Consider the following 17,459-nt stretch of genomic DNA (forward strand, 5'->3'; position numbering starts at 1 on the left):
TTCCTCATGACGCTTAGCACGTTCGAGAAAAAACTCATAAAGCATTAACAGCCAACCCCCCTCCCCCCCAGCCTGATCCCCAGCCCAGGTGGGCGGTTCCCGCCTCCACATGACTTCCTCCTTTCTTCTTTGTTGGGATTCCAAAGATGACTCCGGATGATTTTTTTCTTTTCCCCCCCCCCCCTCAGAAAAACAGGATGAAAAGGGAAAGTGTGGAGAAGAGTGAGACGCAGGGGCCAGCGAAAGGCAGGAAGGAAGTGAGGGGTGGAAAAGGAAGGAGGGAAGAAAGAGCTAGAAGGGCACCAGCCCCATGAACGGAAAGCCAGTTACTCAGGGGGAAAGGAAGAAAGGGACTCAGTGACCCTAACCCTTCCCGCTTCACTGTGAGTCAGGGGGAAGGGGGAGGGAGAGGAAGGGAGAGCTGGGGGGAGGGGTGTGGCTGCCCCAGGCCTCCAGAGCAGAGACCCTGCAGCCTGCCTTCCAGACCAGGCCCAGGCTCCAGGCCGCCACTGCCTGAACACCGTGTATTTATATTAGCACAGAACATGCAAGCCTATGCCACCATCCGCCTATGTAACACCACAGCCTCCTGTGGCCCTGTGCCAGCCGGGCTGGTCTACCAGCAGTCCCGGAGCCTCACCAGTGTGTGTGGGGAGGGGGTGATCAGCCCACACGCTGCCAATGGCCGCAGCCCCCTTCCACTGGTCAGCTTGCTGTGTCCAGGGACACACCTGGCCCCACCTAAACCCTGAGGACCCTGCCCTGCAACCATGGCTGAGAGGAAGAGGAGAGAGGTCACCACCAGCAAGACCCCCTAAGAGTCCCTCCTGCTGTCCATCCTCCTTCCCCCGGGCACGCTCTCCCTTCCCACACTGCTGGCCACTCGGCCACAGCCCAGGGCGGCCACGGCCCAGGGCGGCCACGACACAGGGCGGCCACAGCCCAGGGAGCTCGCCTCTGGGTTCACCCCAAGCTCACTGCTGGGCTCAGCTGGGCCCCCACATCTGCACTGGGAGCTGGTTTCCTCTCCTTCCCTCCTGCTCTCACGGGCTCTGGGGGTGGCCGCATGCCCGGTGAGCAGAGGGAAAGCGTTCAGGTGGATGTGTCTGTGAGAGGCAGAGGGAAAGGGGACTTTTAGCCCAATCAGCCCTTATATCTGTGCTTCCAGTCATTCCTCATTCCACCTGCTGACCAGCAGGTGTGAGCGGTCCTTAGCAGCAGAGAGTCAGGCCTCTGTGTGCCCCATGGTAGCCGTGTCCCCTCCGGCCACGCCCAGCAGAGCTGGCATCTCCCCACACGCCAGCCCCGAGGATCCGGGAAGAGCAGGACTAACCCGCGAAGCCAAGAAAAGGGGAAATGAGAAACAATCCACTGACCACAGAGATCAGACGGCCTTTCAGGCACCAATGCGAGCGAAGCCCGGGCACTGACCGCGTCCCCGCCCAGTGGCTCGAGCATCAGCCTCTGGACTGAAGGGTCCCAGGTTTGATCCTGGTCAAGGGCACGTACCTCAGTTGCAGGCTAGATGCCTGGCCCCAGTTGGGACATGTGTGCCCAACCGATGTCTCTCTAACATCGATGTTTCTCTCTCGTTCTCTCCCCGTCCCTTCCACTCTCTTTAAAAATCAATGGGGAAAATGCTCAGATGAGGACTAAGAACAACAAAAAGACTAGCAGGCAGCTGAGAGGGTGGTGGCAGCCCCACCAGTGAGCAGAGGGGAAAGCGTTCAGACACTTCCCTATGTGAGGCCCATGGGGAAGGGGGACCTTTCGCCTAATAAGCCCTTATTTCTGTCCTTCCAGTCATCCCCGATCCTCGGAACCACCCGGGGTTGGTGGCAATGCTATTTGTACTTATCGATGCCGATGCAAGAGCTTGGAAGAGCTGGGGACCTTGTCTCAGGTCACACAGGGGACACCTGGTGGACCAGGATATGGATTCAGGGTTCCAACCAGCAGGTCAAGAGTCCTTCTCAGGATCCCAGTGCCGACCAGCAGAGGTTGCCTGCAATCCAGCCCCCGAAAATGGTCCTCACGGCCAGAAGGCATCAGACCCCAGGCCGTTTTCCAAGGACCACGGGTTTGCTCTGAGGATGCTCTCTCGGGCCAGTCACCTGGGGGCTATGGCAGACAACGTGCATTTAAAGGTGCCATGGTGAGTGTACTGCCATGTAGAAAGGCCAGTACTTACAAATAAACTATATCTTAACAAAAACATCTTACAGCCAAACAGAGCTGGAAACGATGCCGGAGACTCAGAGCAAAGTACGGAAGGTGGGTTAACGAGAGCATGCTGGAGGGAGCAATGCCCAATAATCTCTTTCTTTCTCTTTGGCTTCTCAGTTCCCTGAGCTCTGAAAAGCAACTCCCGTGACACAGAAACACGCCAGAGGTTCAGCTGAGCGGGTGAGCCGGCAGTCACTGTTAAGCACACCTACAACATAACCACAAGGGCACAGCCCTCTGTGCTCCTGGAAAAGTCATCATGCAAAGTCCAGCTCCCGCCTGGCTCGGTTGCAAAGAGCACAGCGCGCAGCGAGCACACTGAGCATCTCCAGATTCCCGACGCGCGCTGTTCCATCCACACACGCCCACAAACTACAAAAATAATCCCCGCCAGAGCCACACGGCGCTTACATAAAGCCCCTCAGAAAGGCTGGGAAACGTCCCGTCAGGGGGAACTCGGTGAAGACGCCGCTTACCTGGTGGGAAAACCGCCTGGCGTGCGTGGCTTCTCTCTCACAGCAGCGAGCCCGGTGAGACTGTGAGCTGTGCTCCCGGGAAATCTCACAAAAAGCCTAAAACTGCTCACAGCCCCCGATTATTCCTCTCTCTCGTCAAACGCATGCTACGGAGCCGGTATGGGAAATGTCCCCGGGATCTTCTGCGTCTTCATGTTTTAAGAAGACAGAGAAATTGCCCAGATCAATTTATTTTTATTTTTCCCCCAAAATCAATTTAAAGAGCTGCGGCTCCTCGGAATGAGGAGAGGAAGGTGATGGCCCCACAGAATCACCAGGAGCCCCAGAAAGTCTCTCATCCTTACAGACCTACAGTGCTCAGGGGTCCCTGTCCGAAACCCTTCTGGGGAGGAAGGCTCACCTCTCAGCTGCCTCACAGTCTGCAGACCTTGTAGAGTGAACCAACTTTCCAGACCCGGGAGAGAGCACCCCATGCAAGCACCCCGTCCTTGGGGGTCCGCACCCTCGTTCACTCACCCACTGGGCATCCACGGGCAAGCTCTGCCACCTGCTCCCTCGGGGAGAGAGGACTGCGCTCCAGCCTGCCGCTGGGGAGTGAGTAAGACACGCGTGCTCCGGTTCTCCACCCGTTCCCTCTCACTCTCATCCCCAGGCAACAAAAAAAAATAAAAAAAAACCCACAAATGTTCTTCCAAGTCACAGTCTCAAGGACGTCCTAGCGCCACCCGCTCTTCCTCCCCGGCAGCGCCAGGGCTGTGGGAGGTGCTCCCCGCCTCCGGCGCTCCCCGCTGGGAGGGCCTGGAGGGAGGGCACAGGTGGAGGTGACAGAAGCCGGGGCCACCTGCTGCAGCCGCCGGCTCGGAGGGCAGAGAGCAGCATTTCTGTGGGGACTGCCGCACACGCCCCAAGTTTTCAGAAAGGAGCCAGAAACTCGTCCAACCCCCCTCCTCGCCGAGAAAGAAGCTGTTTATTCCTTTCAGACTCCAAACAGGAGTGCGAGCTAATTGCCAGCGACACCGGGAGAAAGCCGCCTCCCCCACACAGGGGAGGCTGACGGGGAGCACAAAGGGCTGTGACACTAATGGGTGCCCCCGGAGAAAGAAGGCGATCAATTAAGAGCCATTTGCAGACATTGTGGGGCTGTCAAAAGCCCCGCTCGCAGCTGCAGCCACCCAGCCAGGCTGCCTGCGATTTTCAAGGGGAATGCTTCGGTATTCTCAAGTCTAGATTTTTGTTAATCAAATATCCCAAACAGCCCTGGTCCAAGCAGGGCCTAATCCGAAAAGAAGTTAATGACCCCTGAGTAGGTCTGGTGGGCCAGAGCGGGGAGCCGGAGACACAGAGGCAGGCCTTTCTGCGCGGTGACCACCTCCTGTGGGCATCGTGAGACCATCCCGAGGCAGCGCCAGGGTAACCCAGAAAGACCCACGCCCAGCACACACCGGGCACGCAGACAAAACTCCCAAATCACCATTTGGACAACAGAAAAGGATGCTCTGAGATATAACCTGATGTTATAGGATGCTAAAAACAAAATAAATAAATAAAATAAAATCCTATATAATAAAAGCCTAATATGCTAAGTGTCTGGTCATCCGGTCATCTATTCAACCAATCAAAGCATAATATCCTAATGATATGCTAAGGCAACTCATTTGCACTGACCACCAGAAGGCAGACAGTCAACCAGTTGACCAGTCGCTATGATGTGCACTGACCACCAGAGGGCAGACACTCTGACCGATAGGTTAGCTTGCTGCTGGGGTCCAGCCCATGGGGTCCAGCCTGCTGGGGTCCAGCCCACAATACACCGTGGAGCCATCCCTCGGTCCCTCCCCGGCTGGCCAACCTCCTGCATCCCTCCCGGGCCCCAATCATGCACCTGTGGGGTCCCTCAGCCTGGCCTGCACCCTCTCACAATCTGGGATCCTTTTGGGAATGTCCGAGAGCCAGTTTCGGCCCTATCCCACAGGCCAGGCCAAAGGACCCCACTAGTGCATGAATTTGTGCACCAGGCCTCTAGTAAATAATAAATTAAAAAAATCAGAATTCACTACAATTCAAAATGGTCTTTCCCTATTATCCATTATACTCATTACTTAGGATGACCACTCACTCTTTTTTCCTAAGGAACCAAGAACGTGAGAGCAGAGTGACTGCTGGTATGTCACTAGGATTTGTCTACTGCACTGACATGCACTGGTTTAGATTGAGAGGTGTCTTCAAATTTGAAAAGGTGAAGTAACTCCTTTAGACGTGAGAGGGATTTGACAGTGAAAGCCTAACATGCTAATAGTCTCTTTCACTGTTTTTTAGGATGTTCTTTGGCATTTACTCGCTTCCTCCTTGAGCCATTTTAACAATAAAAATTAAAGCTCAGATGGCCCCCATTTCAAGCTCAACTGCAGCTTTCACTCCTCTCAATTTCTAAGGGATGCTCCAATGTTCATTGTGTAACAGTTATGTTTCGTTATGATAGATATTGTAAAGTATTAGATAGATATTGTGAAGAAGAGCTGGAAATGGCCTTCACATGGTAATATGCATACTTATCTTATTGAATCTTCAAGATGTTTACAAATTTAATACTTTTATTATGAAGTTAATATTTTTCTTAAGAATTTTAATGTACAACTTGCACTGATTAAAACAGGGAGGAGGTCATTGTCGCTACAGTGTTATGTGATTTCCCCAGGCTGCCCCATTGTCAGGGCCCATAGGCACACTCACCTTAACGAGACAGACCAGCTTCTGAGTGTTTTGGAAATGTTTGATTTTTTATAAAACATTTAAAACAAAGCAATCAAAACACATCTGTTTGATGCTCTAGTGTCTATTATCTCAAAACAGAAAAGAGATGAGTACCAGCCACAATACTGGGTTTCCAGAAGTAAATAACTCACCAGCGATAGAACAGAGTAGTAAGACTAAAAACATGGATGATTCCAATTTAGCAAAAGAGACTGAGTCCTGGGAGCATGACCAGACCAGGGAAGGCAGCTGAGTATTTGCTTTGCATGAGGAATTGGGAAGAGAAGTGGGCGGGGAGATTGGAGGTGGACAGGAACATGGGGGGGGTGTACAGGTGAAAAGAAAGGGACTGGCTGATCAGAGGCGAGGCTGCCGGACTCTAACCTGGTCCACTTTCTTACAGGGACTGTCACCAGGCACCAGAGTGTGCCACATGGCCACTCACCAAGGGACGGACTCCTGGTAGTGCTAGTCTAAACCCAGCTGGGTTGTGGTTCTACTATAAGTTTTATTTAAATAGCTGCCATTGCTTATAGTCCTCCATTCTTATTTTGCACTTAAGACAAAAGGAATGTAATGCAGGTACAATTTCAAATTCAGTTAAAACTAGACTGTGCATTAAAAGCGATTGTGTCAATCAGGCCGTTTCTGAAAGGGCAGCTAAGAACGGTTAAAAATGTAGGAAAAGCGTGGAATATAACAAGTGTGGTGCAGAGAACCTGGATGCTGGTACTTTGCTGGTGGGGGTGGAAAACAATGGTGTGGCGCTGTGGGAAACTGTGGGGCTAACCCTGCGAAGGCGAAAGATGGAATTACCATACGACCTGCAATTCCGCTCCTCGAGGCATACCCAGAACTGAATACACAAATTCAAACAGGTAGTTGTATGCCACTGTTCACCAAAGCATGACCCACCAACAGGTAAACGGATAAACAAATGCAGCATATTCATACAGTGGAATACTATTCAGCCATCAGAAGGAGGGAAGTTCTGACTCATCCACCTGGATGAACCTTGAAAGCATTATGCGAAGTGAAATAATCCAGAAACAAAAGGACAAATGTCATATGATTACTCAAAAATGGGCACCCAGAACAGGCAAATGGGACAGAAAGGATACAGAGGTTACCAGGGGCTGGGAGGCTGGGTTGAATATGGAGGCATTGTCTAATGGGTAAAAAGTTTGTTTGTCATGATGAAAAAGATATGGAAATGGATAACAGTTGCATAATATTGTGAGTGTACTAACACCACTGTAATAAACACTACAAATTGTTAAGATGGCCAATTTTACTGAGGAGAGTGGCTACAGTGTTTGGACAGGTTCAAGCCTCAGACTAATGAGAGGGCATGGTCCTCTAGTGGCAAAGCCTTGTGCAGGTCCCAGCTTGGAGGGCAAAACCCTCCCAGCACAATTATAGCCAAAGGCTATGATTGTAAACTTAACTTCGTGGTCCGAACCTGTGGTCCCAGGTGTCTGAGTGATGTGGGCTGCGGAGGTGCAGCAAGTGCTGCCAAAACAAAGCTCGATAGAGCTCAGGTGCATGAAATTAAGTAGATTTGAAACTTGAGAGAACATTGCAAACATCTTGACCATGCCCTTGCTTTGCCTCGTGGGATCTGACTCTAAAATTAAGATTCTGCTTGCAGGCTGTGTCATCGTCTCTCCATTTGAAAACACTGTCCCACCTGGCCCCAGCAATATTCTCTTGTCTGTTTCCCTTAATCCTTCACCACCACGCCTCAGGTTCACCACTGACCATGCTGGATGTGTTTCATTTTACATCATATATTTTACCACAACAAAAAAGACAACACTCAAAATATAATTGATCTTTGCCCCCTCCCCCACACACACAAAAAAAAAAGGTAAGAAAGAATAGTAATCTAACATGACTTTTTAGAACACCCAAGCTTAAGTTTCCTGCCAAAACTGCCCTCACGTAGAGATGGCCATGTTGGCAGCTCTGTGGGACCCTCCCAGAAGCATGAAGGTTAAGTGTGGCTGCAGGCAATGTTTCCTGTTAGTACTTCATTTCAAACAAATATGGGAACTATTTTCTTTAGGGATAAGGTTTGTAACGACTGCTGCACCTAAGGATGGGGCAACTCCACCTTCTTTTTCCCACCTCGGGGTCCTTGTGTGAGATGTGGGACAGCGTCTTACCCTGAACGTCTGCTCCATCTTCTCCCTGTGGGAGGCCTGGTCCAGCGTGCCATCCGTCTGGCTCCTCTTCAGGCCCGTGGTGATGTCGGGGACGTTGCTGAAATCTGTCGGAAAGTGACAAATGCATCTGTGAGTTTGGCCACCTGCATGGAATAGCCATGACTGGCCTAAAGGCTCAGACAGCAAAAGAAGGAAAGAAAAAACGACTAACAGCCTAGAAGGCAGACCACAGCAGTCTTTATGACTCTTAAGTTACAATTTGCCCATAGCTGGTCTGAAACAGCACTAACTGGAGAAGCAACATTTGTCTGTTTTGGTCAAAGGAGACCAATGACCAACCCAAACTATGGCTTAAACACCTTGTCACTCTCATCATTTGTGTGCAAACTGTATTTCACTAAACTCTGGTCCTACATCATGTATTTGGACCGAAGATAAAACAGCAGTGACCTTGCCTGTGGGAACTTGCCTATTTTTGGCTAAGTGAGGGCAAATTGCCAGGGATGTCTTGGAACACCAAAGATGCAATATCACAGATTCTTATTTCAACCCACAACCTGCTCATTTGTAAGTATAATTCTTCTTTTTCTGGCATCAACACAACTTCATCCTAAATTGCAAATCCCAAGAGGAAGAGAAAACTTAGTTCACTTCCAGGGTCAGGATTAAGACATAGTATAAAAGGTTAAGTAAAGCATGTGGTTTTCCAACCTACAACTCTTCATACATGCCACCTCAATAATTTTTCCCAGTGGTTCTCAAAATAACGCGTTCAAGAAAGACACAAAGGCATGCCTCTATCAAAATGTGACGTAGATTATCATTCTAACTCTGGTATTTGGGAGACTATCCCCTCAAGGAGGTGAAACCAAGTGGTGTAGGATCCCAGTCACCACAACAGGAAGTGATCCATCTCATTCCTGTCTGAATTGATCAAGGCTGAGAAGACACTGGCAAACTCTTCAGCCTGCTGAGGGCATGGACAATGGCCCATATGAGAACTTCAAAAGCTGAGGGAGCCTGAGGAGGTTGGTGGAACTCATGGACAGATACTGGTCTGCACATGCAGAGCACACAACCAAGTGACAGCACGGAATCTGCACTGCTGCTGCCGGCGCCTTGTAACCTATAGCTCCAACATTTCCAAGGAGCTGACCCAGCACAGGAAGCAGGCCGCACGTGGCTGCACTGATTGGTGGAGGTCTCTCCAGCACCTGCCACATGTCAGCTGCGTACTGAGAGGTGGCCAAACAAAGGCTACGGGGCCTGAAGGTCTCACCGATGCCTCAGGCTCAAGGAGCGGGGAGCCTGCACAACTAGGTGGTGCTGGTGGAAACCACGTGGTGCTGTGGAAAGCAGGTGCCCTGTGAATTCTGAGTCTTTGGAAGCTAAATGCTGAAAACTCCATTTTGACAGCTTACAAAGGTGAAACGTTTACCCAGACACCTGATGCCCTTCCTGCCAAAACCCGCCCACCCAGGAGGGAGGGCTTCGCTGGGAATCACTGGGGTGGCCTTTGGGGACCCTGGGGTGCAACGTGGGTCCTCTCTGAGGCTCAGCTGAACAGGGTACATCGCAGGAACATCTCCCCATGAAGCTGGAGGCTCTGGACCCAAGAGGAGGCAGCAGCTCTAGGTGGTTCCATCACCCACTGCTGCGGAGGCTGAGGACATCTGGGCATAACCCGTCTCCCTGGTGACCGACTCCTTTTCCGACCCGCCAGCAATGCACCCACGGCCAAGCTCAGGAGAAGCGGAGCCTGGCATGCCCAGGGCTCTGGATCCCAGTTCCCGGAGCCTCCGAGTGCACCGGGACCTCTGCCCCAAGGGGCGGAGGGTCCTCAGCACCCTTTCCCAGGGAGAAATGAGGACAAAGCACGTTCTGGGAGAACAGCCAGTGTCTTTCAACAAGAGTGGCCGCCACCTTGGGGTGCTCATGCGGCAAGCTGCTGTAGACAGGCCTGACGCCATGTGTGCAGCCCCGGCTCCACTCCACCCGAAGCCTGGGCGCCAGCTGGGAAGGCGGGCAAACAGCTTCCCTCCAGCCCAAACACCGCCTCCTCCCGGGAGCCTCCTGGCGCGGCGGGCTCCCGGGGAGATGGGCGAGGGCGCTGGATCTGCAGGGCACAGTAAGCACGTGCTCCCCACCCAGCCCCAGATCACGCCACACGACAGACGACACGACAGGCTGCTCCGGGAGTCTTTCGCCAGCCTGGCTGTACATAATGACAAAACTACAAAATCAAGTCAGGACATCTGTGGATAGCTAGGACTACACCCTTTTGTCTTTCTCACCTTGTTCCTGGGGAAGTGAACCATTTGGGGTGCAGCAAGAGCCTCTGCTCAGCAGCCTGGTGCCTCCATTTGGACCAAATTGTTCAATGACTTGTTCTCTCCTCAGAGGGTACTGAGCACCCCACTCTCCCACCACCCCACCACCGCCAGGCGAAGCCAGGCGCAGGCATCTTTCTCCTTTAACCAGAAGCCGCTTTTGGGGAGTCTGTGGGGAGGTGGCCGGGAAGGGCCCTGCAGCGCCCGGGGAGCAGGGCTTTCAGGTATGAGACGCCCCACCATGCAGCGCCTTCCTGCTCTGTCACCGCGGCGCCCACTCCTGTCCTCGGCAGCCAGGCAGCCCGCAGCCCCAATTGCTTTACAACTAAAGGGCAAAACCTGTGTTCAAGTCACATCCTGGGTTTTAACTTAAAAATAGAAACACCGGGAGATGCTGACGGTAAGGTTGCCTCGCCCACGCCGCTCATAATAGGAATTCAGAGTTTACATCTCCATCTCTTCCGAAGCCAACCTCGCCCGCCCCAGAGCGCACTCACACCCACTGCCATGGCACAGCCCAGGAGCACCAGCTGGAGGGGGAAATCTGGGACAGGGTGGCACAGGATGGAGCCTGGGAGAGGGCTCAGGCACGGGTGCCTCCTGGCCTCCTGCCTGCTGCTTACTCCTGGGCTCTCACTTGGCTCCGGAGGCAGCGCCGATGTTTACCTCATCCTGCTGATGTCACTTGACTTTCAACCCCAGTCTCTTTGGCTGCCTCCCCCTCCACACCAGGTGGCTATGGAGACGCAGCAAGCTCTTCCCGGGCCCCAGACACCACCCCGCTGGCCGCTGGGAGACACCAGGCGGCTTGGTGGGAAGGAGGGAGCTGACCTGCGGGCACAGGCAGCTGGTCCCTGGAAAAGAAGTTGGGAACCCCTACCAAAGTCCCAGAAGGACTCCTGGGGCCCCACAGACAGCAACGGGAAGAGGAACTGAGCTAAAAGATCTCAAGAAGGCCCCACACAAGAAGCCGAAAGAACATTTGTTTTCCCTCTGCGGGCCAGTAAGACTTTGTGGGAAATCAGTGATGGAGGTCATGGTGCCAGGGACACTCTGCTTCAGCTGGTGGACTTTTTCTTCTAACAGGATGTAAAAGGATGACAGTGAGGATGGAAATGGGTTTTAAGCGATGCTTTTCCTGCTTCAGAGCATGCACGCAAGCAGCACACTAATCTCCAGTGGGACCCAAAGCCCCCCCTTTGATAATAAATACCTTCACTGTCCTGAAGTACAATTCGTCTTAATATAATCTACCTCATGCAAACTTTCACTAAAAGCAGTAACAGCAACACAAAAAGAAAAGTGAATGAAAAATAATTTCAACAGCTGTAAGGAAAGGTAATGATTTTGGTAAGTCAAAGGTGCCAGTGTAAGGATTCGACATTTTGTGGGTGCAAAATGAGGATTTTTTCCGTTTCCCCCACTGTTATAAAATCCTCACAAGGCAGTTGATCATGGTGCCAAGAGCACAATGAGCAATGAGTTCATTTGCACAGAAGGGCTTAAAATGGCCCGACTTTTAAATTAAAATCTGCAAACTTTGTAAAACAATAATTAGTTTTCATTAACTTCGATTGCCCTAAATTTTTCTCAAGCTTTAAAAAAAAAAAAATGCAGTGGTGTGTGAGATCTTTCATTAATCACACTTGCTGTGCTCTGTCATCCAGGCAAGTATTACTCTTCACCCAGTCAGTGAGACAAAATGAAAACACCACCAATTAAAGAATATAATAGAAACAGATGGACTATTCAGCAAGAGAGGAAAAAAATAGCTTGGAGTGGACTACATTCGAAAGCTAGTCAATTCCAAAGCTATACCATTCACAAAGAGACTGCCCTCGGAGTAAGTGCTTCCGACATAAAAGTTAACCTACATTTCTGAAGATAACTGAGATCGACATGTCTTTACTGTTATCTTTCTCTTGTGTCAGAGAAATTCAAGGGGGCAGCTTGAATGTCGTTGTTAAAGCTTGCAGAGAACTAATTCCATCACAGCATAAATACCATGCCAGGAAACTGTACGTTTCATAAATCTTCCATGTCCACTGAACCTGAGGTCACAGCCAATCGGCGATGTTTTTGACAAGGCAATATCTCTGGTGCTAAACAGAGAGAAGTAAGTACCATAGTAAATGTTTCTTGATAGCAGGCTGCCACGATTTGATTTGATTATCTTGTGCTAAATACCCTCGGAGTCTGCAAGGTGCTCGGGGACACAGGAATAGGCAGGTACTTTCAGGGAGGGAACATGCTGCAGGCCACCCCCATGTTCATTACCACCTCGGGGAGGAAGAGGCCTCCTCAGAAGCGGGCAGAAGGGAGATGGTGGAGCCCACTTCTCCTTGTCTGGCCCGGCTATGCCTGTGACGGAGGCACGTGCTTAGCCCTCAGAAAGGAGGTGCCATCAGGGTCCCTGAGGAAACCTACAAGGTCAGTGGTAAGAGGGATCTACAGCCAAAGCTTCGATTCTACCAGAGCTCCCGCCACAGCTGGGAGGACCGCCCAGACACCACACCTAATTACAAGCAGGGGCATGTGACAGACACCGCTGTATTTCGGACGCTTAGAGAACGTTAATCGAGTCAGGTTTAAGTTCAAAACCCTTACAAACTACTTGGAGTTGGAGTTCTAGTCAAAGACCCTGAGAAGAAACCTTTAAAAAAGTGCACATGATTTCTATGCTGTAGGGGAGAAAGAAACCCGAGTAACACCTGCTTTCAGGAAGTGCCATTGTCCGGTGGGGCTTAGAAAGGTCAAATAGAATATTCAGTACCAACTCATGCTATCACTCCGATGAACCCAGAAAACTTTAAGCTAAAGGAAAGAAGCCATCCCGGCCAGGATAGCTCAGTGGCTGAGTGTTAACCCAGGAACCAGAAGGTCCCTGGTTCCATTCTGGGTCAGGGCACAGGCCTGGGCTGCAAACTGGATCCCCAGTGAGCATCCGATCATTGATGTTTCTCTCTCCCTCCACTCTCCCTTCCTCTCTGAAATAACATGCATATATTATATGTATAAAGGAAAGAAAGAAGCCAGACGCAGAAGATTATAGTGTGTGGTTCCATATCCACATATGAAATGTCCAGGTTAGGCGCATCCACGGGAACAGACAGGAGAGTAGCGGTTGTCAGAGACGGGGGGTTGGGAGGATACGGGGTGACTGCTGGTGAGTACCGAGTTTCTTTTTGAGGCGATGAAATGTTCTGGAATTAGAGAGTGGTGATGGTTTCGCAACTTTGTGAATATACTAAAACCCATTGAGCTGTACACTTTAGTGAATTTAATGGTATGTGAGCTATCCTCGGGTGTTTTTTCAAAGACAAGAATGTTAATGTAGATTTTACAAGGAGAGAAATGAGAGTTACAGTGAAACTCCACCACCAGTGCGTTCCAAAGGACCAAACGACACAAAATATATGGTCACGTTCCCTTATGGTTAACGAACGTCTGTGTGAATGATGTGAAAAGGCATTCAGACAAAGATGGTGAAACTATTACTAAACACCTGACCTTTCCCTGAATAGAGAAAACCCCAGATGATCATGAGGCACAGCTTCTGCTCGCACCACAGTCCCCAATAGGAACACAGGTAAGCCTGGGCCTTCACCGTCTACTTAGGCCGGAGTCTGTTTCACTGCAGAGAACATTGTCATTGGATTTTACTCCAGGTGTGTTAATACAGAACTTTTTAAAAGGAAAAAAAAAGAAAGTGGTTAAAATCCAGACATGTTCCCCTACGCGGAGGGAAACACAAGAAGACACAGTTCTCGCCCTGTCTACAATCACCACGACCTTGTCCAAGTGACGAGCAACTTCACGTGCCTACATTTACCCAGCTGTGAAAGTCAAGTGATGACAACACCTCCGCCCATCAGGGTGGTGTAGGGGTAATTCGTGGTTCTAAGGCTCGCTGTGATCTTTAGGTTTGACACAGCCTGCTATTATTACGAAGCCTTAACTAACTCTCTCCAGGGCAGTCAAGGCCTAGTCCTATTTAAAGAGGCCAGGAGATTTGTCACAACACGAAAAGCTCCCTCCATTGCTGTTTTTTCCCTTCACAGCCAGTAAATTGTTGCCTTAATCATCTATATATATATAAAAGCCTAAGCAACTGTCGCAACTGAACGGACAAACAGGCTGCGTGGGGTGACTAGGCCAGTGGGGGGGTTAGTGCCACGTGGTCCAGCATCACCCACCCTCCAGGGGCAGCCGCCAGGACTCCTTGAGGAAGACACAAAATCATGTCGCTGGCAATTTCCAATGTCTCTTTCCAAATGCGTTTGCCCAGAGCTACCAACAAGTAACAAGATTGGATCGTTTGAACGTTGTCGTTCCCTCCCATATCATGAGAAAGACGTTAATGGCCCAAAAGCAAAAACGGAGAACAGATAAAAAGGCTTTCTGTGGGGATGGGCCACTTATAAATGGCTAATCAGTGCTGAGCCCCGAAGGATCAGAAATAAATGTATCAGATGCAGCAAATCATAACTGAAAGGTCTGAGGTGAGAGCAATTGATTTGCTGTACTTGTGTACTTGTGTTTTAAACATGATTGATTTCTCCTATAAACAAACATGCTTTCGCCTTACACTTCGTGGGGAAATCTTTACAATAGGCAATTTGTCATTCCGATACCTCTCTTTCCCTCTACGTTGTTCATTTTGATGGATTTTGTGGACGGCTTTCGGGATAAGCCATTTAAAAACCATTTGGAAGCAGGTGGAATATTCATTATACAGAGAACGTCACACGGTGTTCCTGTCCCCCGCAGCGCTGCCCCCGGACAGCTCCCCTTGGAGAAGGCAGCTCCATCCTGCAGCTGCACAGCCAAACCGGGGAGCCGCCCTCGCCTCCTGCCTCCTCACACCCACACCGACCTCTGAGCAAGTCCTGAAGGCGCTGCCCCGACCCAGAGCAAAGCCAGCATCGCCTCCCGCCCGCATCCGCACTGCGAGCGCCTGGTCCCGCCCTGGCCTCCTGCCGTCTGTTCTCCAGGGCCACACGCTCAAAACCCTGGTTAGCTCCAACCACTGCTCTGCTCACAAGCACGGATGGCCCTCCTGGTCCTCAGAGGAAACGGCAGCCTGTTCCCCTATAAAGCCCTCCCTGCTCCTCTCCGGTCTCCTCTCCAGGCCCCTGGACGATTGGCTGAGCCTTGAACTTGCCACTTGCGTCTCCGTCTCAGGGCACCTGTCCCTGTGCCCTCTCCTGGGAAAGCTTTGCTTCCAGACGTCCGCCTGGCCCGTCCTCACCTCCTTCACGGCCTCATTCTCGCCGGCAGCCACGGCCACCCCTCCCACAGCTGCAACCTGCCCACCCACTCTGCTGTGCGACCTCGTGACCTGCTGGTGCCCAAGTCAGCGCTGCCCACTGCAGGCTGCAGTCAGTCACACGAGAGAGAAAGATCCGTCCAAAGTGTAAGGCAGGCCAGTGGGTTTCAGCGGAACTCAGAGAAGTCCACCAACCACGTTTCGGATTCCACGTTGCACCTAGCCTTGAAGGGCCGAGCACTTGTGGAGTTCTGGTGTAATATTAAAAAAGGATAAAACGATCCGAAAGGGCAATTAAAATACTCGTAGCATCTGCAGGAATAGTCCTATCATTTTTTTTTTTCCTTTTAGGTAACAGGCTATGAAGTTTGCTTTTTCCAACAGCTGTCACAGCTCCACAGAGCAGCCACTTTGCAGGGACCCGCTCACTCTGCACGCACAGCCGACTGCATTTGACCTCGTTGTCCTACACCAAGCATGTCCAGCTCCAAGGCTAGCACGGCCCAAATAAACGAGGCATGCGGCCGGCGGGCCGGAAGTGTGACATGCTTGTCCTACATTCTCGAATGGCTATTAAAAGTGACCTAGCCAATAGAAATGTCATCCAGGGCTGTTCTTCAGCAACATTCTGGCAAGTCTTGCCTGAAACATGTTTTTGCGTGAAATGGAGGAGAGATAACATAGGACTCGTTTTCCCTCCAAGAGCTGGCAAACTTGACTTATCGGCTGCTCCCTCAGCTCCCACGGTCCACGTCTTCTTTGCTACAGGGTGTCTCTCACCACCAGCTGCCCCTACCACTGGCCACCAGGGCCTGCCACACCTACGGGTGACTGTGAGGACCACACTGTTCGCAGATAAGTCCCAAAGCGGTGAGGCTGTATGTAGTGGAGCAGTAGAGCTGAATGCAGGGCACAGATGCTCTGCAGTTCAGGACAGATGCTCTGGCTCTGAACTCGTCTCTTCCAGAAATTTCTCTCTGATTCTCACAGCTCTCTGCTGGCGCCTGTTGCTCTAAATCTACAGGAAATTGAGTACTACCTCTAGGCGGGACCTTGTTTCCTTTGTATTGCAAAGTATTGTTTCAAATCATGAATGATTATTGACAAGTGTTTCACTGTTCACATTCACCATAAACGTGGAGAAAATGATGTCTACTTCACCTTCATGTGCCCGCAACATTTAACAGCATGTAATTGTGTGTTTGGTTAAATTAATCAAGTGAATAAATGAATGAATGAGAATGAGAAAAAGGAAACCAAATGCCCCAACAACACTAAGTTTTATAAGAGAATCGGGGTCCCAGGACCGTCATTCCCCCACCCCTGCAAACAGAAGGCCACATGCTCACGCCCACGGATGAGAGAGAAAACTCAATGTTGAGGCCCCCGTTCTCTGCGTTCTGGTAAAACTAGTATTTCCCAACCAGATTTTCAAAAAGATTTTTAAGTTCACCAGCCATCTTTAGGAACTCTCATATGTTTTTACATCTGGGCCTCTGGGGTGTCAGCCAGACAGGCCCAGTAAGACCGGCTTCACACACAGGCAGCACGTTCTCTGAGAGCGGGGCCATTAGTCATCCTGCACCTGGAATGGGCGGCAAAGCGCCCTTGCTCTCATAAACAGGAAATCAGGGGGTTGGCCACATCAGCGCAGGCTCCGTAATCCTTCCCCCTGTGCAAAGGTGTCTAATGGACACATACGTTCGCGGGGGAGACGCATTCCAAAGAGCAAATTTGCATCTAAGTGGCTTCCGGTGGCTGGAGACTCCACGCCCCTCAGACCTCCATTTGGAAAGGGAGTGATTCAGAGTGGGGTGAGGGGTTAAAAAAAGAACCCCGGGCTGCAATTACCTTCCCCGCCTGGTCAGCATCTGCTGGGCGGATGGTGTCTGAGGGCAGAAGGGACACAGGGGCCTTTTCTAGTGTGTCTCCCGCTAAGTAAGCCCCCGCCCGTCACAATGCAGGATTAATAGCTGTTGATAGATGGAAAACACATTAATGCCCCAGCAGGTTCAGTGCCCACATAAAGACTCTGTTCAGGAACCACGTGCCCGATGGAACTCCATAACGCTGCTGGAATTTTTCAAACGATGGCATGCAGTAGAGAAGGGATTTTCCTACCTAAATCACAAAAACATCATTAAGAGGAGGCCAGGGCTGGCGCGGCCGATCCCTTCAATGGCCGCTTTGTTGGCTTAAAAATAACACGGGGCTCTTGGGGGAATTCCAGTGGCAAATT

The 17,459-nt window shown here is 51.0% G+C and overlaps 1 protein-coding gene across 3 annotated transcripts in view; it reads right to left on the reverse strand.

The window, feature by feature from the left end:
* Positions 1-17,459, reverse strand: part of TIAM2 (TIAM Rac1 associated GEF 2) — a 151,253-nt gene that overhangs the window by 21,219 nt on the left and 112,575 nt on the right. For 2 of the 3 annotated variants that reach the window (XM_045572775.1, XM_045572776.1), the window contains one exon: positions 7,622-7,725. In XM_045572775.1, the coding sequence (XP_045428731.1) occupies positions 7,622-7,725 (104 nt within the window). Of the gene's footprint in view, positions 1-3,218; positions 3,237-7,621; positions 7,726-17,459 lie in introns of those variants that run through there. The other variant, XM_045572778.1, reaches the window with a different exon arrangement.

This window comes from Pipistrellus kuhlii, unplaced genomic scaffold (genome assembly GCF_014108245.1).
Source record: "Pipistrellus kuhlii isolate mPipKuh1 unplaced genomic scaffold, mPipKuh1.p scaffold_m20_p_5, whole genome shotgun sequence".
In the NCBI taxonomy this organism is placed as follows: Eukaryota; Metazoa; Chordata; class Mammalia; order Chiroptera; family Vespertilionidae; genus Pipistrellus; species Pipistrellus kuhlii.